This window comes from Brachypodium distachyon, chromosome 2, assembly GCF_000005505.3.
Source record: "Brachypodium distachyon strain Bd21 chromosome 2, Brachypodium_distachyon_v3.0, whole genome shotgun sequence".
In the NCBI taxonomy this organism is placed as follows: Eukaryota; Viridiplantae; Streptophyta; class Magnoliopsida; order Poales; family Poaceae; genus Brachypodium; species Brachypodium distachyon.
Window position 1 is genome coordinate 51,362,650 of NC_016132.3, and position 23,970 is coordinate 51,386,619.

Below are 23,970 nucleotides of genomic sequence, written 5' to 3' on the forward strand. Positions count from 1 at the left end.
AGATTATGAATATAGTGATTTTATGTCATAAAAATCACACATTAACAAAATAATTTTTGATCAAAGCATTGTTTTAATAGAAACCTAATAAGCCTTGTATCGAGAAAATGAGGGAGTATGTTACCGCCGACGAGTGCTATGACCGTCGATTTTGTATCAGTAATTCATTTTCATGTTGTCGCCTTGTCAGATATTATAGGCGGCAGTGAGAAATATTATTGTTGCTAGAGTTTTTTTTACAGCGCTAATATAATTTAAGTTTAAAGAACAGATTAACTGAAACTGAATGTTAAACTGCTGATACAGCAAAGTGGATTCTCCGAAAAGGTTAAGAAAGGTTGGCCAGTGACAGTAATGAAACAGGATGCGGAAACGTACGATGATAGATCTGTTCCGAAGAATATTGGGAAGGAGGTAGAAAATGTGTGCACATAGCCTGAAGAGTCACTTTGCATTATGGAGGAACTTAGAGTAGGATACTAAAGAAAGATGGCAGGTGAATGGACGAGAATACCGGCGCAGAAGCAGTCGCTGCGTTTTATAAAACTCATCGCCCGCCGCAGGTTTCTTGGTATCCAAGACACTACGAGAGAAAAATAAAGCAGCAGACAGCTAGGTACACCGTGCCCAGAGGTTAGTGGGACGAAAGTCTGATGGATTGAGTACCGCGTGATTTTCTTCCGTGACACCTAACGACCGAGCCATTAGAACGAACAATGGACCTGTGCGCAAGTGGGAGACGCTATCACAGAATCAGACCAGAGATACCAGGCTAGCAACACGCAGAGACATGTTCCGTTTCCGCAAGCCACTGAAGCCAGGTCCGTCTATTTAACTGTTTTTCTTAGGGAATGGGCTGGTTTGTCGTACGCTAATTAACAGGCCGATTTAGCATAGGTTTCTTAATAGAGTCCAGGTTCTGCTGCGGAGTGGGCTTACCAACATTGTTGGGCTGAACCGCAGAAGGAGGCTCGTTTTGTTTTCCTTTGACATGGAAGGGGGCCACGTAGTTGTTCCGTTCGCTCAAAAAAAAATGCAGTTGTTCCGTAATCGTTAAAAAAATATACTCTCTCCGAATTGAATTAACTGCCGTATTGAATTAACTGACGTGGATTTGAATCTATACAAATCCACGTCACTTAATTCGGAACAGTAGTTGTTCCGTGCTAATCTCAGGGTGTAGTCGCTATTGTTCTGATCCCTTTCAGGATCCGATAAAATGGAACAATACAGAGGAACTAGTCGCTACTGATTTTTTATTTAGAAAAGATAGCTGTTTCATTAAGGTTTATGACGAATAGATAAGACAATCATCGGAAAGAAAGGCGGATGTGTTAAAATTTCGTACAAAACATCCCCCCCAAAAAAGTTGCAGGTTTGTTGAAAACCCTTGTACCAAACCAAATCATTGCCTATCACCAATCTTCCTTCCCGCCACGGTGCCGTCAAAGAATGAAAGAGGGAAGCCAACATTTCTAGATTTGACGAAGCACCATCATAGAAATCATTGTTTTTCGAGCCGATAAACCTGGCTGCCGCATAAGACGAGACCGATACTTTGTGGCATGTCGGCCGGGATCAACCATGTGGTCACACCTTGTCTCGCGATTTTGGATGCTCAACCATGTAGGCAAACATTCTACAATACGTGTAACTATAACACATGTCCTGGTGCTGCCAAGGATTTTAAAAAGTAAAATATTCTTGTTTGAAAAGCGTGGAATGCCATGTGTATCAATCAAATTGATCAAACTATCTAAACTGTTCATGCCTATTCAAAGCCAAAGGACTACGTACTGCCACCGATTGACAATCTTTGCAGCTACTAGTAAACTAGCAGGGTTCGTCGCGCAGAATGCACGGCTAAACATGTATAATAAAATAATTTGTTAGTATTGTTCTAATAGATTGATTTTGTATGCGATTTAAGTGTATTATATTTGTATGCAATTTAGACTTGGTAAGTGAGTCTCCGAAATATTTGATTTGTTATATTTATTTATTGGTGACATAGATATTCTGAATGATAAGACTGGATGGTCTGAATGATTAGATTGGTATAAGTTAATTTATATCAATATTGTACATTAGATAGTCATTACATGTTTTACTTAGACAGTCGTATTACCATTGTCTGCAATACGAAAGTGTTCAACTTGTTCTTTTAGACATCAATCATAGACGTATAGATTCTTTAATCCTTAATTATTATTTCGGTATTGATGATGCAGTATGCATTGCTTTTTGTCCGACCCATTTAGTGTCTGTATGGTTTTTCAGATTCTCTTTAGTCGATGTTCCACACGAAATCTTTTTTATTTCCGTTTTTTCTGATGTTTTTGCTGTTTTTGATGGCTACCTGCGAGAGTTTGACTTCAAGTATCGGCCGGTGGCGATCGTGGTTGTGCCCATGGTAGATTAGATTCTAACTGGCATTTTCATGCGAGGGTGCTGCTACCCGCCAACAGATGTAGATTGCTCCAAGCCGATCACATAAAAAAAATTCCTGATTTTGTTTTCTACTCCCTCCATCCCAAATTAAGTGACTCAAATTTGTTCTAATATGGATGTATCTATGCCGAAAAAGCGTCTAAATATATGTAATAGAAAGTCACTTAATATGGGACGGAGGAAGTACTCGGTATCTATCAGAAATCAATTTCCATATTCTGTACCGACATTAACTTTTTATAATATATTTTTCTCCGTACCGACTACTTCTTATACTTTTTGTTGCGTGTATGTACCAATGAGATTTGGTCTATACTAACAAACCTGAAAGATAGGTATGGTCGACTAAGGGGGGGGGGGGTTGAATAGGAGACTAACAAATTTTAGCTTTTCTTTTTCAATTCTTGAAAGATACAAACACTTAATCCTAGGGTTATCTAAATTCTCTAAAGTGAATGCAACCCTAGAATGAAATGCAATAGCCGAAGCAACAATGCATATAACAAGAATGTAAAGGGGAAATGATACCACACGTGGAGACGAAGAGTTCACCGGAGTTCCACCTATTGAGATCGGTGTACGTCTCCGTTTGGAGTGCTCTACCACAAAGGTAGAGACGCCACGGAAGCTCACTCTATTCTCCAACTCACCACACCACAAAGGTGGGATGAGCTCTCACAACACCATAAAGGTGAGGTAAGTTCCACTAATGGCTTCCTTGAGGGCGAACGCCGAACCCTTACAAACTTGACCAGGGCAAACTCCACAATTCAATAGGAGGCTCCCAATCCAAGCCTCAAGCTCCTCACACCAAGGGAGAGCTCGAGGTGACCGCTTCTATCTAGGGTTCCCAACAACCCAAGAGAAACGAAATCCACAAAGAAAACAAGGGGAATCAACTTTTTGACTTGGCGAAACCCTAGGGCAAGATCCTCTCCTCCAATCCTTAAAGAATCAAGAGTTGGGAGTGGCTAGGGAGGAAGATCTTGAAGATTTAAGCTTGAGGTGTTCTTGAATGGTGTTGGGGTGTTCTTGGCTGTGGAAACGGTCTATTGGCTCGTTGGGGACAAAGGGGTACTTATATGGGATCCCAAAAATCGAGCCGTTATGCACTGCGCTGGGATAGGCCGGAACTTCCACTAAATAGCCAGAACTTCTGGCTGACCGGAAGTTCCGCATATTCCTTCGGAATTAACAGAGAGCACCTGAAGGTTCGGGCGGAAGTTCCGCCGCCTGGAATCCAAAACAGCCTGAAACACAACTTGAAACATGTTTTCAACAAACACCTTTTTGGGTAGGCTTTTTAGTGGGTGCAATATAGTGTAGATGTGTACATGAAATTGATTCACCCCTTACCTTTCCTCGTGGATCCCCTCTTAATAGTACGGATGTCCTACGACTCAAATCAACCGAAAAAGCCGCTAAACACCGCTACGCTTCTTTCCTTTCTAGGGGCCCACAACTCATCTTGTGTCGAGTTCTTTATAAAACCTGAAATACTTAGCACAAGATAAGATAACCACACATGTTTTCATCACCACCAAAACTACTTAGGGAGAAATGCCCTTTCAAAACCACTATGTTATCTTCTTACGGTTGTTTTTTTAATTACCGGTTTGTTTCGATATGCTTTTTTTTTCCGAATTTCTCCATGCCTATCAGATCAAATTTGTATCTATTCCCGATTTTTTTTCTACTCAGTCCAGATCAGAAATCAATTTGCATATCTCCATATTGACGTTAACTTGAGTGAGATTTGGTCTATAATAGGTAACAAACCTCTAGGTTACGTTCTTACCAAGTTTTTTTATTTTTGAAAATTTACCGATTTGTTTCAATTTGCTTTTATTAATTGCTCCGTATTTGATTTATTGGTTTCAATAAATCTGGACCTGATGTAAAGAAAAAAACTTCAAAAAAGTCTGAATCACGGAACCCCATCCCGTGGCACCCTATCCATCCATGACTACTCCATCCATCCCTTCTGCACGCTCCAATCAGAAACCGAAGCCTTCTACCTCGAGCGTGTAAACCCCAAGTCCAGGAACTCCAAGGAAGAGGGCTTACCTTGGTGGACAGCATTAGCGTGACTGCTCCACCTCCTGCATCGCCGGCTCCCTCGCCGCCGCCGTGGACTTCCGATGGGGGCCCTTGACGCGGGTCCTCCATCAGTCCATCACCCTCGCAAACTCCGCCTGCAGCTCCTCGTCAAAATCGATCTCGCGAATTGACACCACTCCTCTCCGCCGCGGCGACCGACCGGCGAGCTCCGGGTTGATTCCTGGAGGAGATCGCGGATTTCGAGCGTCAGGCTCCGCACCGAGGTGCTGCGCGTGGCGCCCCTCGCCGGCTTCTCTTTCTTTCTTAACGCTCATCTTCCAGCCGTAATTAATTTGGGAACTTGGCATGATTTGGATGATTTGGCCGGGTTGCTTTATACAACAATGGTTCGATTGGGTTAATATGCTGGTCGGATTGATTTGTTTGGTCGGGTTGGATTGTACTACTTCTGAACAAATCCGACGTTAGCTTTTGGAAAATCTAGATGGACAAATCTGAACCGTAGGATAACTTTTGTAAAATCTTGGGCATAGAATTTCTGCTAGTTTAATTACATATTAGATTAGATTTAGATCAGATAGATATTAGATGTTAGATTAATTATGTCTATTTAAGAGAAAATACACCTTGCCAAATCTTGGGTCAATCAAGAACAAACAGATGATTCTGTACATATATACAAACCCGAGTCTCGTCGACGGCAAGAAAATGTCGCCGCGTGGCGTGGTCAATTCCATAACCACCTCAACAGAATAAGGCAGGTGCGGCTGGTTCCCACACCGGCGCGCGTGGCCCGTGTCCACATGACGACGGATCGAAAAGCACTCGCACCAACTCACCATCAACAACCAACCGCGCTGGCTCGATTAGTCAACGTAGGCGCCGCAGATTTTCCTGATCTCCCCGTTGTGGCCCGTGAGCACCTCCATCCTCCCCATGTTGATCATGGCTGCCGCGTAGTCGTCGAAGAACTCGTCGGGCGACGGCGCGGCGGCCATCCTTGCCACGTAGTCGTGCGTGAGCTTGTCGTCGAGGAGCGCCTGGTCGGAGACGAAGAGGCCCTTGTTGCTGTACACGTCCCTGTAGTAGCTCAGGTCGAACTCGTGGGGGCTCCCGGGGTCCATGCTCACCGGCGTCGTGTCCGTCTCGTTCCCGGCCTCGCACATCATCCGCAGGTCCGGGGCGTAGGTCTTGTTCAGGGTCGGGTCCTGCATCCCTTTGCCGCTGTGGTTGTACAGCCGGTCCCCCGCGAACGCGGCGCACTGGGAGGAACCGATCGTGTGGCTCCCTGACAGCACCACCAGGTCCTTCCAGGACAGGTTCTTGACGCTGAAGTAGGTTTTAAGATCGACAATGTTGGCATTCGGGGGCGCCAGGTCGTTCTCGGCGTCCACGCAGTTGGACACCTTGCCGTCCCGGCGTCCCGTCTCCACCGGGAACCGTGGCCCGTTGTTCTGGAGAAGAAGGATCGAATTTGAAGCCGTTTGATGAGATGACATCCATGGCGCGAGCTCGCTGATGGAAGGGAGGATTGTGGGTGTGTGCTAGCTGAATGAATTTACCAGGTACACGGCGTCCCGCGCCGCCATGATGATGATGTCCGCGCACGACACGGTCAGCGGGCACGCCTCCTCCAGCTTGGCCTTGATCCGCTCCACCTCGTCGAAGCCGCGGAGGCTGTAGCTCATCGGCTTGGCGTCCCTCTCCCCCTTCTTGCTCCTCGATTTCAGCATGATCGACGCGTCGCACCCCTGCACATCACGCAGATTAATCATCCACTTTAAGCAAAGCTAACACGATCGAATTAATAAGCCTCGCCAACCACGCGGCTCGTGCACGCGACGCGACATGGGAAGACGCCGCACGCAACGCAGCCAACACGTACCCTGACGAAGCAGTCGTGGAAGAGAAGCCGCAGCAGCGCCGGCCCGAGGGTCCTGTCTTCATGGACGATGTCACGCATCTCTTCCAGCACCAGATCTTCCGCGCCCGGGCACTTCTCGTTGTAGAACCCGATCGCGAGCCCGGCGGCGCCATCCGCGCGGCCCCGCGCCGGCAGAACGCTCGCCACGGCCGCAATGATGAGTAACCTGACGAGGACGACGTCCAATGCCATCCCGGCAGAAGGGGAAGAGAAGAGGCGCGCACGCGAACCGCCGGAAGCCGGCCGTCGATCGACGAGAGGAAGCTATAAGCAGCTCAAGAACGTCTGAATGGAACTATCTCGGGTCAGCAGGAAACTCGTGGAAGGTGAAGGAGATCGAGCTGGACTTCAGAATCGCCGGGGAATCGACATCCCGCGAATAAAACCCCCCGGAATGCGAGAATAAAGAAATCATGAGAAGTCTTCGCCGCGAGCTAGAGAGAGGCACGGTTTGGTGATAGGTTGGCCATCGCTGTCGAGAAGCTCGGAATTTCGCAAGTTGGTTAAAAACTGAGGCTGCCAAAGGCTAGCTAGCTGGGGATGGAACGCTGGAGGCTACGCGGAATTGGGCACCCCGGAATAAGAAGGGAACAAAAATCCCCATTCACACGGGACACGAGGCGCGAGTGCGCGAGCAGATTGGTGTGTGGACGGCGGTGATGGGGCTTTTGCACTTGTCAAATGCGCGCTTTTCACACGTCTCAGCCGACCAGAGAGGAGCAGAGCATGTCTTCGTGATAGAAAGACTTTTACATATATATAGCGGGCCTGCAAGCATCTTATGAAAAACGAACTGACCAAATGGAGAAATATTCAGGAACCTAGATTTTAACTGGTCTGATCGGCTGTGCAGCTGACCAGCGGTAGGTACGTACGTGTGGCACGACGGAGGCCAAGCTGTGCAAGCATTCGGTTCTTCGTGGTAAGCTACCTCCCACCTGCTGCTGGGTAGTCGCTGTTTATGCATACCAGAACTTGTCAAAGTCAGAGTATCGCGGTCGACATAACGCAATTTTAAAATCAGTCAGCCGTGGATTCTTTGTTCCTTAGTTTATTTGTCCAGATGAGGCTGGACTTTGTTCGACTTAGTTATCGTCTTCCTGTTGCTGCAAAGGAACAAAAGTATATATGCCCTTAAAATTGCTTGATGAGGACATTGTGCTGTTGTGCACGGCTAACCTTCATAAAAGAACGAAAAGTACCAACATAGTTCTGATGACAAGCGGAGCAACCAGTTGCCCTCATCTTCGGCCAGAAGAATACGCGCGGTTGTTTTCCTGTTGTTCTAACAACACTGCGCACTGAGCAGGCATGCCCTCCTCTCCTCAACCATGAGCTCCCAGCACAAGAGCTTTGGTTGATCAGTTGATGGCACACCCCCGAACTTGACAAGCTCGAGATTTGTTGTTGTTGCACCAACGTGGCAGAGAGCGAACCTAAAACTGATATGTTCGGAGCAAAATACATCAGTAAACGTGAAGTGGACTTATCTCAGATGGGCTGGTTGGGTGTCATATTTTCACCTGCGGTGATTTCATCAATTTTTCAAAATCTGCTGGCTCAATTTTTCAGAGGTGTTCATAGGATCTGGTCAACCAAACCCTCAGAGCAAACATTAGTAAATATGTATCCTTTTTCTACACAAGAACTTTAGTAAACACACAAACTCGTACTTTTTCTTATGCTGTAAAAAAACTCTTAAGATCTGATCAACCAAACCATTAGAGCAAACATCATCAATTTGGATCGGGGCCAGGCTGGTTTTGGAGGCTACTTGGTGGTGGTTATTACTTATTAGAACGTCTCTCCCAAATTCCGTATAAAATAGGTCCTTCAAAACATATAAAGCTAGACCTTAAAATTAATTTAAGGTATCGATTTGCATCAGGCAAAACATATCCTTAAACTAGCATAGTTTGAGGGTACCGTGCGGGATCAGACAGATTTCACCGGATTTGATGGTGGCCTGCGCATGGGGAAGGTGGAGGAAGTGAGGAGTTAGACCCTTGAACGGTTGATTTTGAGCGCTAGATATAGTACGTGGACAGAATGTTTTACCACGGACCGGCTGTCTTAAGAGACCGTTTAATGGGCCTATTTGGAACATTTCGTGCGTAACCAAAATATTTACGGATCAGTGCTGGATAAACGATCTGCTAAGGGCGTGTTTGGAAAGGCTGCCGGCCATTGCTCGCATCGCAGCGGAGATACGGGCAGCTGGGCTGCAGCAGCTGGGGTGCACTGTCCGCCTGCAGCCCACCGTTTGGTATTCGTTGTATGCCGGAGGTGGAGCCTGGACGGGATCACGAGATGGTGCGCTGGAAGAGTAAGAAGAAGAGCTGCCGGTGCTGGGAGAGTTAGAGGAGAGCGGCTGTAGGCCGTGGCGCGACCTGCTGCGGGCGAGGAGCGGCGGCGGCGGAACTGCAGATGGCGGGCGGAGCGCGGAAAGCGGGCGGCGAGCGACAGCCGAGGCGGCGGAGGAAGGAGCGGCGGCCGGAGCGGCGGTGGGACGATGGCCGAGGCAACAGGGGCAGCAAACCTGCAGTTGCAGGAAGGCGGCGGAGGGAGAATCGTTCGCTGCATCCAAAAAACGGCCGATCCCCACGTTTTTTGGGTGCAGGCTCGGAGGGGGTATTTTGCACGGCGGCTGCAGGCGCTGGAAGCGAGCGAGGAAACCAAACGTCTGTCACTCTGTAGCTCGGGTGCGAGCCAAGACCCGTGCGAGATACCAAACACGCCCTAAGATGCTCTTAGACCAAGGAGATGTTCAACCAGCTTGGTCTTGCATCTCTGACAATCTTCTGGTTAGAACTTAGGGCCCTTTGATTCAAAGGAATTTCATAGAAAATTTGGAGGGTTATATTTCTAAAGATTTTTTCCTTCATAGCTCGTTTGATTTGCAGGATTTGAAACCATAGGAATATTTCTTATGGACTACTTTGCATGCAATTCCAAAGGAAAATTTTCATGAGATCCAACCTCATGGAAAATTTCCTTTGTCTCTATGACAACAATGGAGTGGCATGTAATCCTTTAAGCAAATCCTGCATTTTTCCTGTGGTCAATCAAACAACTTCTACTACACATTCCTGCAGTTTGAATTTCCATAGGATTCAACATGCCATGACATTCAAATCCTATGTTTTTCATATTCCTGTGTTTTTGAAATCCCGCGAATCAAAAAGGCCCTTAGAGGAAGGCTGGAAATGTTTCAAAAGTACATGTGGGGAACTAGGAATACTCCTCGTAGTACTTTCTTATGAGAACAAACATCTGCAAATACCATAGTAATACCTACAAATTTGTGTATGAGCAAATTTCAAGAAACCATAGGTTTTGGGGATAGGGTTTTACGGGGACACAAGTTTTGTGCTTTGCAACAAAAAACCACAGGTTTTGAGTTTAATTGTTTCAGAAAACCCAAATGACCTGGATTAAGCACTTTTGACAGCGAAACTGACAGGTAGGGCCCACAGGTAAGTCGCCACGTCAGACGGATTCTTTTTTCCCAGCCCCTCATCTTAGTATATATTTGCAGTTTGCTCCCAACTCCAAATCAAATTAAAAAACAGGAAATTAGCACATATTTTGGCCGGCCGTGCCTTGCAACAAGCCGACGGAGATGGGCTCCGACGACCGTCGTGACCTCGCTATCGATGGATCAACTTCGCAGCAGAGGGGAGACACACGGCAGCGCGGAGGTACGAGGGCAGCAGCTCGGCGGCCCTGCGGAGTGGCCCGTGGGGGGGAGCGGCGGCGCGCAGGAGGCGGCGCGAGGGGCTTAGCGACGGCGGCGGCCGTGGGGCTCAGCGGGGGCGCGGGGCGCAGCGGCGGCGGCGGCGGCGAGGCTCACTTGGGTTTTCTGAAACAATTAGGCTCAAAACCTGTGATTTTTTGTTGCAAATCACAAAACTTGTGTATTCGTGAAATCCTAGCCTCAAAACCTGTGTTTTTTCTGAAATTTACACTTTGTGTATTTTCGTTTTTTTGAAAAAGCAAACACTGCAAAGATGGGAATGGAGTGACCGAGTACCGGTTGGCTGGTCCATCCTCTTTGTGTGAATTAGGGTTGTTCTAAATGGTTTAAAACGGTGGAGAACTTTTTTTTTCATACCAGCTCGATGACTTTTTTTTAAGAAAATACAGTACAGACGCAAGCACTCACACACACACGTATACTCGTCTCCGTGAACTCACGCACGAACAGACTGCCCCGTAAACACCTCCGCTCGATGGCTCAGTTTGTAACTATTTTTGAGCCCAGCTGGAGCCCAGCTCCACCTTTGAGCCAGGCTGCCACGTCTCGCACGGCAGCAGCGCCCGGCAAAGTGCCACCTCCGTCGTGCCGCGCGGAATCGCCAATGGCCCACGGCAACGTCGCACGGGCCGAACTTACGGGCGAGCGTGGTAGTACTTACTTGCAGGCCATAGCCCATGGACGAGTCGTCACTGCCCAGAGCCACTAGAACAGCTGTGAGGCCCAATCCTTTTTATTCCTTACTGAAAACGGCCCAAGACAGTTAAATTTTCTTTACATCAAAATGGCCCGAGAGACCGAGACTTTGTAGAACCACACGCGTATATATACAACCGCTTGTGTGCGTGTCCTTAGTTAGAACCACATGTGCGTGTATTTTTTAAAACATAAACACTACGGGAAGCGGCGGCGGCGACAGTTGTGAGCTAAACCCGAGATTCACGCTAACTAAGACAGTGATATTTCGGCGTTGAGTGAACTGCCGCAGCATTATTTAAAGGAAACTGGCCCGTGAATGCGATCCACGATCCAGTCGCACCCACACCATCCTATCCTAGGGACAAGGTATACAAGGAGGAGCTGGAACACGCCGTGCGTGATCCGGCATGGACGCGCGTGCCCCTCGCGTCAAAATGAGCACAGAAAATTAACTAGTTGCGGGCTCGGACTGAGACATGCACGTGCTCAACTGAAAATGAGAACGAATGACAAACATAGCACAGCAACGAATTTGTTTCCGTCAACAACAAAAACGACTCAGAGATTTACAGTGGTGTATGGTGCATGTTTCGTGATGCAACGTACTAATCTCATTCCGTCATGTACACGATTCTCAGGCCTCCAATCCTAACGTTCCCACGCCTCGGCACCAAGGTCACGGTCACGCTCTCGTCGCCATCGGCGCCCAGATCTTCCAAGAGCTCGTTCAACGCCACCCTCATGCTCGTTTTCATCGGCTTCCTCTTCCCTGTACGGTGGTCCATGCTGGGCTGCTTCATGGACACGAAGGTCCCGGCCAACTCCCGCCCGCCTGCCTCCACCTTCTCGTGCTCCATGGCGTTCACGAACACGTCGAACTTGACCAGTTCGTTGCCGTTGGTCTCGACGCCCTCGACCACCAGCACCTCCTCCTGCGCCATTTTCTCGTGCCGGCTTCGTAGCACGCGCGGCCGCCTCACCTCCGCGGACACAGCCGCGTCGAGGGACACCGGGAACCTGACGGACTTGAGCGAGCCTTTCTTGGTGTTCACGTTGGGGGTGGTAGGCGGCTTCGCGTCGAGCCACGGCATGCCGACGCCGGCGTGGGTGTACCGGAGCTTCTCGGTGTCGAGCACGTCTCGAACGGTGATGCGCACGAGGCGAGCGTCCTCGTTGTAGAAGAGGAAGGAGGAGTCGAGCCAGTCGGGGTCCGTGAAGTCGACGTGGCCGCGGTAGCCGCGGGCCACGCCGGCGTCGCGCCAGGCTTGCCACAGGCGGTCGATGTTATTGTGGTGCGGGTAGAAGATCGGATCGCGACCGGCGGAGTAATAATCGCCCATGTTCTCCACGTTGGGGAGTGTTATGTCGCCGGTCCATGTGTGCACTGTGTTGTGCGGGGCCAACTCCACTGTCCCTGCGCCTGGCATGTCGTTCTGGCCGGCACGGTAGGGCTGGCCGTGGAAGAGGGAGGGCAAAGCGGCGTTGCCAATCATCTGAAATTGTCAAACAAGCTTATTAACAGCTACAAATTATACCGGCCCGTAGATAGATAGCTAGTGCTTCCAGGTATACACGTAACATAAGTTCGAGAAAAAAAAAGGTACGAACACACACCTGTTTATACATGACCCTGAGGTTGTGCTGGATCTGCTGCTCATCGGTGAAGTTCTTCTCCGGGCCAAGGAAGTCCAGGTCTACGAGCTTGGGCGGCGCGTGGCTCGGGTTCCGTATGGGGTCGTACAACACCGAGGACGAGTTGGCGAACTCCACCGGCATCCTCATCCCTTCCGGCACGTCCCAGCTCCAGAACGGCAACGCGAACTCAGGTTCCCCGAGCAGCTTGGCCGCGATGCGCTCGAAGAAGTAGAGGTGGGCGCGGTGGAAAGTGAAGAAGAGCCAGGAGAAGTGGATCTGGACGCCCAGCTTCGGGTTCGCCTGCCGGTAAGAGGTGGTGCAGTAGGCGCAGTGGATGTTGGCCACCTGGTAGAAGCTCCGCGGGTCGCTGTGCGGCAGCGCCTTCATCAGCGCTATCACGCGCTCGTACTTGGCCATGTACTCCGCGCCCACCGCGTGCGCCGGCCGCCGGACCCTGAGCGGCTCCGACGGGTCCGGGAACGTGAAGTTGATTGGCTCGGCCGTGGTCATCGGTGGGCAGCAGTAGAATGGCGGGAGCGCGTGCGGCGGGAGGGTTGCATTGCCGCACGTTAGTAGGTTGGTCACGATCGGCCCGCCGATAATGTTGTCGCTGCCGCCGCCGTCGGAAAGTCGGGCGGCGGAGGCGTCGTCGTGGTCTGCGCATGAAGTGATGTACGGGTCTAGGCCGGAGATGGCGAGGAGCGCTCTCGACAGAGAGTTGGTACATGGGCTCATGGAGAGTGGGAAGGCGGTGTAGACGGCCATGGAGACGGCACAGACGAGAAAGACGCAGGCTGCGAGCGGAGCATGGCATCTAGTACTCATGGCCATGGCGATTAGGCCAATGCTTTGCACACACGGTTATGTTGGCTAAACTGCTCGCGCTGTTGCTTCGTTTCAGAGCAGAGAATATATAGGGCGAGAGTTTTTTCTCCCCTTCATACGTGCATTGCGCTTGGCAAAGGCGAGTCACGATATATTCACGAGATACACGAGGAGGGTGCGCTGGGCCACATCACATGGAGTACTGGTCCTGTCCGTTCATAGGCCAGATACAGGAAGATCGAGGTCCTGCGCCTCTCTGCCTCATCATCTCGATCCTGTCCTCTATTTCCTCCCTCTTTCTTTTCTCTTCATTTTCACAATTAAAGCTGGTCTTTTTTCATCTATTTTCTCCCTCTTTCTTGATTTTCTCTTCATTTTTTCACAAAGCTGTTTTTTCATCTATTTCCTCCTTCTTTTTTCTCTTCATTGTTCACAAAGCTGGTTTGATCAAAGAAAAAACAATTTTTTTTTGGAAAAATAAAAAACAACTAGCGGGGTAACCCGCGCAATCTGCATGGCTAGACTTAATGAAATGATGTTTTTATATTTTTGTTTTTATTAGATTCATTTTGTATGCAATTTTGATGTATTGTACTTGAAATTGTTCGATAATTCTTTTTGAAATATTTGATTTTTTATATTTTTATACCTATCAAAATAGAGAGTTTAGAGAGTTTTGAACGCTTAATTAGATGAGTTTAAATTCATAACACAATATATTGTAGATTAGATAGTTATTACATGTTTTTTGAAAGAGAGTTTTATTTTATTAATATTGTGTGCAATACAAAATTGTTGAGCTTCTACATGTAACACATGTATTTTTTATTGCTTTTATTTTCTTATTTAAAAGGTATTATTTTCAACACCGATTATATAAGTTTAGATATTTTTTTCATCCTTAGTTTTTTATGCATGACGCAATAAGCATTGATTTTTATTCATCCCAATTCGTATCTATTAGGCCAATCATTCCATTGACATGTATGATTTTCGAAAAAAAATACGTTATCAGTCCTCGCGTTTCCGGTGGCTGGTGGCGAGAGATATGCAATTTCAGGTGTCCGGTTTGTGGTCATAGTCATGAATTTTGGTGCGCATGTGATAGATTGTCTTCCGGTTGGTGTCTTCGTTGCGAGCGTTCCCCTACCGGTCAGCGGATGTTGACACGGGCATGGATTCGGCGGTGGTGCATCTGCTGATGTATGAAGCCAAATATACTTCCTAACCATGTTTTTTATCCGATATAAATAACATCTAAGCCACATCGTTTTCTTTTCTATTTCCTTTTTTCAAAATATAGCCCCTTCAGCATCAAGTTATTTACTAAATATCTCATATGAGCTGCGATTATATATAGTATGGCAGGACGTCATCCGCGGTTGGAGTAGCTTGTTCCAGCTTGCCTTTTTCGCTCGAGTGTTAATGTCTCAAACATATGATATATTTGCAACATTTCAATTTTCCTTTTTTTTGTCTTCGTATTTGATGTTATTTCCTCCGTCCAACAAAAGATGTCTCAACTTTGACTAAATTTGAATGCATCTATACACTAAGTCATGTCTAAATACATCCAAATTTTGACAAACTTGAGACATCTTTTGTTGGACCGAGGAATTATGTCTTTTTTAATTGGTTCATAGATTCAAAATACGGTTTGTTTACTTTTCACTTGGTTTCTAGAGAAAAAAATAAGTCGTTTGATCCCTGTTGAATATATAAGTAGAATTGCTAGCAAGCGACCATGCATACATGGTCCTTCTTAGAGCAGGTCTAATTGTACGTTCTGCACTTTACGATATGCGATCCGGCCGGTCACATGTCACACTGCAACGGGTTTTGTCAATCGACATGATGCTTATACATCGAACGTCCTTATACGTACATCCAAGGGTAGGGATATTGGATTTTTTTTACATATTTTTGTAAATATATATGAAATGTCATAATAAATTATAGTGGAGATATTGGATTGTTTTATGTACATGTAGAAGTTTAGGACACCGGTTCTAATTTTAATTAGCGCTTTAAGTTAATATGTGTACCCTCACAGAGTCCAGCTGACAAACCACTCACTATGGAGTATGACATCGCAAGTACGGAGTAACATTCAATCGGTCCGCCAACTATTTAGGTGTCCGGGCCGAAAGTTTCTAGTATCTAATCATAACCATTAAAATCTAAAATCAACAGTGGATATATTTTAACCTATGTGGACGGACATGTTGACTTCTTGTCATTTTGTTTTAATTATATACTAATAGATTTCCAATTGGTTTCATATACCTCCTTATGATCAGATCAAATTGATTGGTTTCTGACCATTCTAAACCATACGTCAATTTTTTGAATATCTGGGCCATAATATTTCTATTGCTTTAGAAATCTGGGTCTGCGTCTGAGGCATATATCCATGGTACCAAAGGTAAGTGTGTATTACAAAGACAAATAGATGCATGCAGTTTTGTTCTTGGTTTGGACTTACTCGTTGTTTTGCCACCTTGTCCTTTGAAGCAGGCGCGGACGCACCGATACGGCATGGTGCCGCCGCCGCCACACCTAATTTCTGGCCCACAAGCCCACTGACCACAGCCCAAGCCTCAACATCGACTCTGTCCCTCCCTTGTCTCGATCCGATCGCGTAACTAATCGATTGTCCAGGCCGCCAAGCGTTCCCGATTCCCAGGATCGCATCTATTCGACTTTGTTTGGTCTCCTGCGTCGATCCTCCAGTCTCCCGTCTTCGACCTGCCGCCGGGCCGCAACATCACGTGCAAGCACGGGAGGGAGAAGCAAAGAGCGCGCCACCACGTCAGGGGCTCAGGGCGGCACAGCAGCATGCCGGGTCGCTGACACCGGCGGGTGGGCAGTCACGCCGTTAGGCGCTGCGGAGGCAGGAGGAGACCGGCGAGGAGGACACATATTGCAGCAGGTTTCCCTTCACCAAGATGCCGTTGAAGAAGAATCACGAAACATCATGAGGTATATTAAAAAATTGAATTTGAAACTTTAGAACTCAAAGTGTAGAATTGCAGAAACCCCAGACCCCTCTGTAACCAAAGACATGGCTTCAACAATATTCCGGTCCTTCCTTTGCAAGAGAAGTGATAGCTCATTTGTGAAGCGAAAGATTTGCAACATCAACTAATAAAACTAGAAGTTCAATTTTAGATGCAATTCCGAAGGAATTGTTGGCAATATACTCACTCCGATCCGTAATAAGTATCTCAGATTTAGTACAACTATGCACTAAGTTAATTCCAAATCTGAAACACAACAGTTATTATGGATTGGAGGAAGTATATTATATATTGTGAAGTCCATGTTCATGTTATTTTCATCCGTTGAGGAATTTTGAGCGCCAGTACCTTCAAAGTAATATATATTTGTTGTTTAGGTATTTTGAGCGCCAGTATCTTCACATTAATATATTTCCAGTATTTCAATGGGCTTTTGCATAATAACATCGCACAAGATTTCTTGCTCTGTAAACTCTGTCACACCTTTAAATTTATCTTGGGTCCGCCACTGCTTTGTGCCCGTGCCTGTACCTTAGCGTGGCAGGGGCTATTTGTTGCGTGTGAACTCCGCTTGGCGAGGTCAGACAATCGAGTCCCTCGATCAAATTGATCTCAAGTACTGGGCAGGAGATTCATCAATTGCTCGGGCTTGCTGCTAGAACACCTACATATGGCGCTCCGTGCTATGTGATGTACTGATCGAGCTAATTCCTAATTGTAGAATTTGTGTCTGTATAGCAACCGGCAAGCAGAAGCAGTGTTATGTGGTTGGAAAATCAAACGTGTTAGGATTTATTATGGACACGGAGATAGTTGTGATCTTGTAGATGCCGTGTGATGTCTTTGATGGGCAGAGAATCCATACCGATTTCAGGTTGGATACTATACGGACGTGGAGGGGATTACGTGGCGTATTACTCCTGACCTCCGATTGCTTGAACTCTTGCCTGAGCTCTGATTGGATGGCTAATTATACTTGAACTCCAATTGCAAATATGAGTCCATATTCCTTCGCTGTGTGTCTGCGGCTAAGTATTCAGGATTGCTTTGGGTTTTAATTATCTGTAGACTAAATCTCCACCGTCCGATAACTTTTGTTAAATGTAGGCCATAGAATTTCTGCTATTTTAATTAGATATTAGATTTGCTCGTGAACTTACACGTTACAAGTACAAACTAGCAGTTGGATCGTTTCTGCGGCTAGATCTCTAATATATTGTAAAAAAAAAGGCCTGCATGGGGAAGAAAGCCCCGGGTATCCATGAAAGAAGAAGCCTTCTAACTTCGTTACCATGGGGAGTCAAACCAGGAAATTCTTCGAACCCAGGACCAAAGGGGTGCTAGTGGAGCCTCTAGCCATTATTGATAAAAAAATATGATCATTTTACATAATAATTACTATTACTATTACTGGATTATTGTTATTGTTATTGTTAGACACAAAAGAAGGAGGAGCACTTAATTACGAACTAAAGAAATATTTCATATCTTAGTAATTATATCTAAAGGTCGGCTCATCCGTTCTAAACTTTGTATTCTTTTCCACCACCTAACTAATCATTGCAATGCTATGTAGATCAAAATGCCCGCAAACATTGCCTCTCTTCTCTTATATCATAGAAAAAACATTTAGGGTTCCATCTCCTATGTCACCCTCCCACCGTCGGTAGATCGTCGACGTTCTCCTACTCCGTCGGTAGACTTCAACACATAGGGTTGTGCAAGAAGGCCTTGATCTACATGTGAGGGATGTAGTTTTTCTTGTCTAGAGGCTTTGATATGTGTCTACTTTTGTCAAAAATCGGCGGCAAGGAGATGATGGCGGTGGCATGGAATAAGGTCTTCCCGCGTCGGCCTCGTTTCAGTGATGCTTCGTACTGTCGGCGGGCGTGTGGAAGATGGTGTGGTCCTCGCAGAGGGGGCGCTTCGCTGATGGCAACACTTCGTCGTTGATCAAGATGGTCTTCCACACTCTGATTCATTTGTGTTCATTCGCCAGGACAGGATCGGTGAAGCGCCGATGTAGGTTTTTGTCTTCCCTGATCAGGGCGGTGAGGTTAGGGTTTCTTGTTGTGCGTGTGCGCCGATGAGATATGGAGTCAAAGTTCTTCAGATCGATTCAAGGGTTTGACAACAACGACTGCGACTACGGGACACTTGTCCTTTCAGATATTTCTTATTTGGATTTCATTTTTTTAAACGATCCAGATTCCATTACTAGAAGGACGAACGGAACAACACAGAACAGGTTAACACGCCCACCTAGTCCTCACAAACATGCCGCCTAACTGCTAGCAAGAAAACACAACGGAGAAAACAAAAGATACTTGGCAAGTTATTTTGGAATTCATATATGAAAACAATTGTATTCTTTATCCACTTAATTAATACTTGAATCAAATTATGGATATCCGAATTATATATAGTGTATTCGAATCATGGCATTTTTTCTCTAGAATATGAATCATGGCATTGAAATATTTTATATGGAGTTCTTACGAGCCAAATTGGTATTTGTATTATCCATTATCGAATTTCGTATATAGAACGAAGCTGTATACTTAATGTGTGACAATTTAGGATGCCAGTAGCTCTGAATGACGCACATGAGTATGCAGTGGTAAAGACACATATAACTGCCAAATCCTTGAAGTGTGAGTATGAATGTAAACATGGCAGACTAGAGACAGGGCCCCGAACAAGAAAGACAAAGAAAGGGAAACAGAGAAAATCCAAGTGGACAAGTTGGCGCTACAAGGTCTCCGGATCGCAGCAATCACATGGATCGCAATCGGTAAACGTGGAGATCTCCACGAACGCGTTCTTGATTCTCCTAGCTAGTAGCTATAGCTGTACCCGGATGACCGGATCTCTAGACGCGCCCGAATGTTTGAGATAGTTTGAAGTTAATTTGAGCGTTCCCTGCTCCCTAATTTTTTTTTTGAACGTTCCCTAGTATTTCTGTGGTGTTCATTAGCGAGATCACGTTGCACGAAAAATAATGTGGAACTTTAGGTGTAGAGTATATAGTGTGAAGAGCTACACATATACTCCAAAATATATTAGTACTGTAGTATACGGAGTACTTGACTTTCGCTGGATAGATAACCATAGGCGGCCGGAATTGTGAAATAAATGCTCTCTTTCGAGCATTGAATGCTGCAGCGTCCAAATGGTCCCGAAACTTTGGACCCATGCATATACGTTAAAAAATGTGAAATGAGCAATATGATGCTCATTTTGGTGATGCTAAACTCTGGAGTATCTTTTTTGGTGATGCTAAATTTTTAATAATTTATGTTTCTACATCTGTCAATGCATCTGTCAATGTAGAGGGCGAGATGGAGACCTCTTTCATATCATCTAAAAACAATTGTTTAGAAAATACAAGGAGCGAGTAATATACTAACTAAAGAGATGCGTGTGTATATTTAACTAAAGAGATCTGTACTTCTGACCTGTGCATAGCATGTTTTCCACCATGCAACTTGTTCTACGGAAACCTTGAAAAGTTACAGACCTGCGGTTGCAGTTTTACTGGAGCAGCAAGTAGTGACTTAACTTGTTCTTCGTATATTATGCACCACACGCTCTGCACGAGAGCCCTATTTTAAATTCCGTCGTTACTGCGACACCATGCATGCATGCCACCTGTGATCTAATCAGGGAAGCATCAAAGACTTCAACACATTGGGGGGTTCGAGCTGAATTAATGCATACTCTGTGATACTCAGATCCACCGTTGAAATCGTGGGGCCTCATCTGTCATACCGCGCGTCGCCACGGTGACACCACCAGATCTCCACAAGCATGTATAATACCTAATTTGCTGTGGCGAATCATATCACGATCGAGATCGACAGGCCCGCATCGATAGTGCAATTGTTGTCAGTCTGGTTGCAACTGCATGCACCTACCTCGCAAGTTGTAGGCTTATGCTTAACTACAAGCATGGATGCACGTTACTTCGGACCAATCCCAATCAACGGGTGTGATATATGAGATTGCATTTTTCTTCTTCTCTGCGATTAATTAACTTTGATTCAGTTCGTACGGAGCACGGATTATATACAGTACGTTGTTGGGTTCACATATAAAAGCAACTTGAGCTTAGTTGCAAGCAAGGATACGCAAGTTTATAGCTTGTTTACTCAACCAACCTGATCTCGATGCTTAATTTATTTCTCTAATAATTTCGATTCTTGATCACACCAGGTATGCTGTTTGGTTCAAATACAATTGTTTGTCAAATACACTAGCACTCGCTCTAGGCCAACGGCTCCCCCTTGCGTGTGGTGCCCTTGTGTTCTTTGGGAAATTCTTTGCAGCGCTGCAGTATCGATTTGGTTTCTTTCTTCTCGTATACTACTCCCACCGTCCCATATTAATTAAGTGACTTTTTGATACATTTATATTTGAACAAATTTGAGTCACTTAATGTGGGCAGAGTTAGTATATTTGTTGTACATGATTTTTAATCTAATTATAATGATTGTTTTTCACCATGTTCTTACACTGAGTTCCGCTGGTGCTCGCATTCAGCAACGTCAGTTCTTTCTCTTTTCTTTTTTAGAATCATCAACGTCAATTTGGACATCTGCACCGGACAACGACATCTCCATCGTGCAGCACCATTCGTCCATGGCAATCATTTCTGTTATGTCTGAGATCACGAGATCAAGTGATCCATCACATTACTGTATGTTTTTTTTAGGGAATCCCATTATGTACTTTTTTAAGAGGGAATCCCAATATGTTTTTTTTAGGGGATCCCATTATGTTGGGCGCTAGTCCTGTCTCGTCTTTCCGTCCCTAACCGGACGTCACCGGGCCTGCGCAGGCCCATTAGGGTGGCAGGCAAAAGCACACATGACTTTTTTTTTTACCAATTTAACGGTGTGTAAACAGTCCTTTAAGATTACGATTTTACCAATTGAATCACGGTACTGCTTTTTTTTCACCCCAAATGTCCCTTATTTGAATCATGGTACTGCTTTTTTTTTCACCCCAAATGTCCCATAAATTATGGCGTATGTTGTTTTCTTTGACTGAGTCTTTGCCATCAACACATGACTTATGTGATATAAATTGTAACCATATGATGAATACTCCAATGCAATGATATCAACTTTATGTCCCAAAAAAATCAAATTTATTTCAAAAAAATAGATATTAATAGATTAATTCTTGTCAAAAGTTTCGTAAAAAAATCAATATATGACCTAACTTAAGGAACGAAGGAAGTATCCAGCTACATAAAATAAATAGCTTACCTTTACCTGGTGGTACTAGTATAAGAGCAAGGATAATAATATAACTTGTTGCTAGCTATTAAGTACATGCCATGTCATCTATATATAGTTAGTACAATAGTCAACATATACAGTACTTAGTTATAAGCATGTACTACTTTATTAATACATGGATCACACATCTCACTCCGACCGTGAGCCTTGAACTTTAATTCCTAAGGATTCTAACCATTAGGTGAGACCTCATTTTAAAATCCTCTGGATTGCAGTGTGCATGGCATTCCAATCCTCCACTTTTCCTATTCCTATGTTTTCAAAATCCTGCAAACCGAAAGAGCACTAAGAGCAACTCCAGCCGTTCCGTTCCCCCCCACCAGATGGGGGGGGGGGGGGGGGAGGGGGGGCACCGGCGAGAATAATTTGGGGGCCGGTCGCATCCCAGCCGGGCTCCCGATAGTAAATTGGATCACCGTTTAAGATTCATTGAAGTTGGCGAAATTTATTCAAATTAGGCGGCATTTCATTGAAATTTGTGATAAGTTACAAAGTTTTAAAAAAAAACTAAATCAAACCCTAGCCTAGTCGTCTAGCCAGGAGGCGGCGCTGCCCAAGCTGCTGCCGGAGTCGAAGTCAAAGCCGATGTCGTCGTCGAGGACGATGACGCCCGGCTCCTGCTTCACCGGCGTCTCCTTCTGCGCCGCCTCCTTCGCCGCCTCGTAGTCCAGGCACGCCTGGATTTCGATGTCAGAGGCCGTGTAGCCCAAAGTCGCTGCCTCTCCGCCTCCTCCTCGCTAGCGCGCTCGGTGGCGTGCTGACCTGGAAATTCTTCCGGATCGTCGTCGCGGTGGTGCGGGACGGCGGCTTGCTCGGAGTCCGGTGTCGGCGTCCACTTCAGCTCCGGCTTTGGCCGGACTAGGGGGAGGTGGCCGCGCGGAGGCGACGCGGCCCGCCGCGCTCGGGAGGAGGAGTGATAAGCCGGAGCAACGGTGTGCGCACCGCCGAGGAAGCTGAAGAGGAGCCGGAGCCACCGCCCAGGTAGCGGTGGCGTCCGGCCGGCGCTGGTGGAGGAGGAGCCCCGCCGTCGAGCCTCGGCTCGTTGACGGCGGCGATGTGGGCCAGGACGACATCCAGGGACCTCCCTAGCTGCTGCCAGAATGCGCGTCGGCCTGTGATGTTGTTCCGCACCGTCAGGTGTGGAAGATCGCGGACTCGCCGGCGGTGCTCCTCCTCGAAAAAGGGCGTCCAGGCGCTGTCGTTGTGGCGGTCCCATGCCGGCATCGCCTGCTCCTTCGGCGTGAGGTGGCGGATGAAGTGCTCCGTGATCCTCTCTCGCCGGCGTGCTCCCGTCGGCGGCGGCGGAACGGGCCTGCCGCCCAGGCTGAGCACCCATTCGTGGGGAAGGCGGCAGTCCGGCGGTGCGGGGTAGCCGGCCCGCGCCAACTCCTGGGCCTCATCGAGGCGCAACCAGTGGCGGTCTTACCAGTTGCCGCCATGGCGAGGAGGAGATGGGGGAAAAGAGGAGGGCGAGGTCGGCGAGGGAGGAGAAGGGCGAGAAGGCAAATGGCGAGCTTTCCGGTCCGGCGCTGCCTTTTATGGGCGCCGAAGTTATCCCGCCGGGTGTGAACACGGCGAGAAACGGGCGTTGGGAATGCGCCGCGTGGAAGCCGACGGGACAGGACGGCAGTTTGACCCGGCGACCGCCATTACTCGCCTGGGAAGCTGAGACGAAACCGGTGTCGATTAATGCAGAAGCCGGTGAGGGCGATAAATGAAGCTGACAACGCGGGCCTGCACCATAAAAACGCTTCGTCGGCGGCCCCGCTCCTCCTCCGGTTGGGTTCGGCCGGGGGGGGGGGGGGGGCGGCGCCGGGTAAGAAAACAATTTGGGAAGGCCGGTTGGGTCGGATTTTACATGCTGGCGCCTCCAAGCCCGTTTTTAGGGGGCCCGCCTGGAGATGTTCTAAGTAGTCTTGTTGGAGATTTGCAGAACCTGTTTCTCTCCTCTTCTCTTCTCTACAAAGTCTTATGGCTCGACCACATCACCGTATTAGAAAAACTCTAGCAGATACCGAATACACCCCGGATCCGAATAATAACCGCCAGTTTACGGTTTCGGTGGCAATATAGGGTCTTGAATAGATACGGAAAACAGTCTGCGATCCTAAAAGAGTTTTCGGGATCCGATCTCCCGGACCAAAAAACTCAATATCCTCAGGACGGAGTCCGGGGCTTTTCGTCGATCCGATCTCTCGTAAAAATGGTTGGCGGGTTAAATTTCAGCCCGCGCTTTCCGTTGCCCGCATCTTCCTCATCTGGCTACCACCGTCGCCGGCTTCGCCCCCGCCC

General features: G+C 47.1%; 2 protein-coding genes across 2 annotated transcripts; both read right to left on the reverse strand.

The window, feature by feature from the left end:
• Positions 1-5,090: 5,090 nt before the first annotated feature.
• LOC100824183 (peroxidase 1) lies at positions 5,091-7,052 on the reverse strand. The gene is made up of 3 exons (XM_003567145.4): positions 6,398-7,052; positions 6,075-6,263; positions 5,091-5,966 (listed from the first exon to the last, which is right to left on the reverse strand). Exons 1-3 carry the CDS (start codon positions 6,626-6,628, stop codon positions 5,379-5,381), a joined length of 1,008 nt encoding a protein of 335 aa, XP_003567193.1. The 5' UTR covers positions 6,629-7,052; the 3' UTR covers positions 5,091-5,378.
• A 4,345-nt stretch (positions 7,053-11,397) lies between these two features.
• On the reverse strand, positions 11,398-13,444 carry LOC100824492 (polyphenol oxidase I, chloroplastic). The gene is made up of 2 exons (XM_003567146.4): positions 12,507-13,444; positions 11,398-12,385 (listed from the first exon to the last, which is right to left on the reverse strand). Exons 1-2 carry the CDS (start codon positions 13,356-13,358, stop codon positions 11,504-11,506), a joined length of 1,734 nt encoding a protein of 577 aa, XP_003567194.1. The 5' UTR covers positions 13,359-13,444; the 3' UTR covers positions 11,398-11,503.
• Between the last annotated feature and the right edge of the window lie 10,526 nt (positions 13,445-23,970).

Coding starts and splice junctions, on each gene's coding strand:
- LOC100824183 (XM_003567145.4), bottom strand. CDS start 6,628: ATGGCATTGGACGTCGTCCTCGTCAGGTTACTCATCATTGCGGCCGTG. Junction 6,264..6,397: donor TCCACGACTGCTTCGTCAGG/GTACGTGTTGGC, acceptor CGTGATGTGCAG/GGGTGCGACGCGTCGATCAT. Junction 5,967..6,074: donor CGCGGGACGCCGTGTACCTG/GTAAATTCATTC, acceptor CTTCTTCTCCAG/AACAACGGGCCACGGTTCCC.
- LOC100824492 (XM_003567146.4), bottom strand. CDS start 13,358: ATGGCCATGAGTACTAGATGCCATGCTCCGCTCGCAGCCTGCGTCTTT. Junction 12,386..12,506: donor TCAGGGTCATGTATAAACAG/GTGTGTGTTCGT, acceptor TGACAATTTCAG/ATGATTGGCAACGCCGCTTT.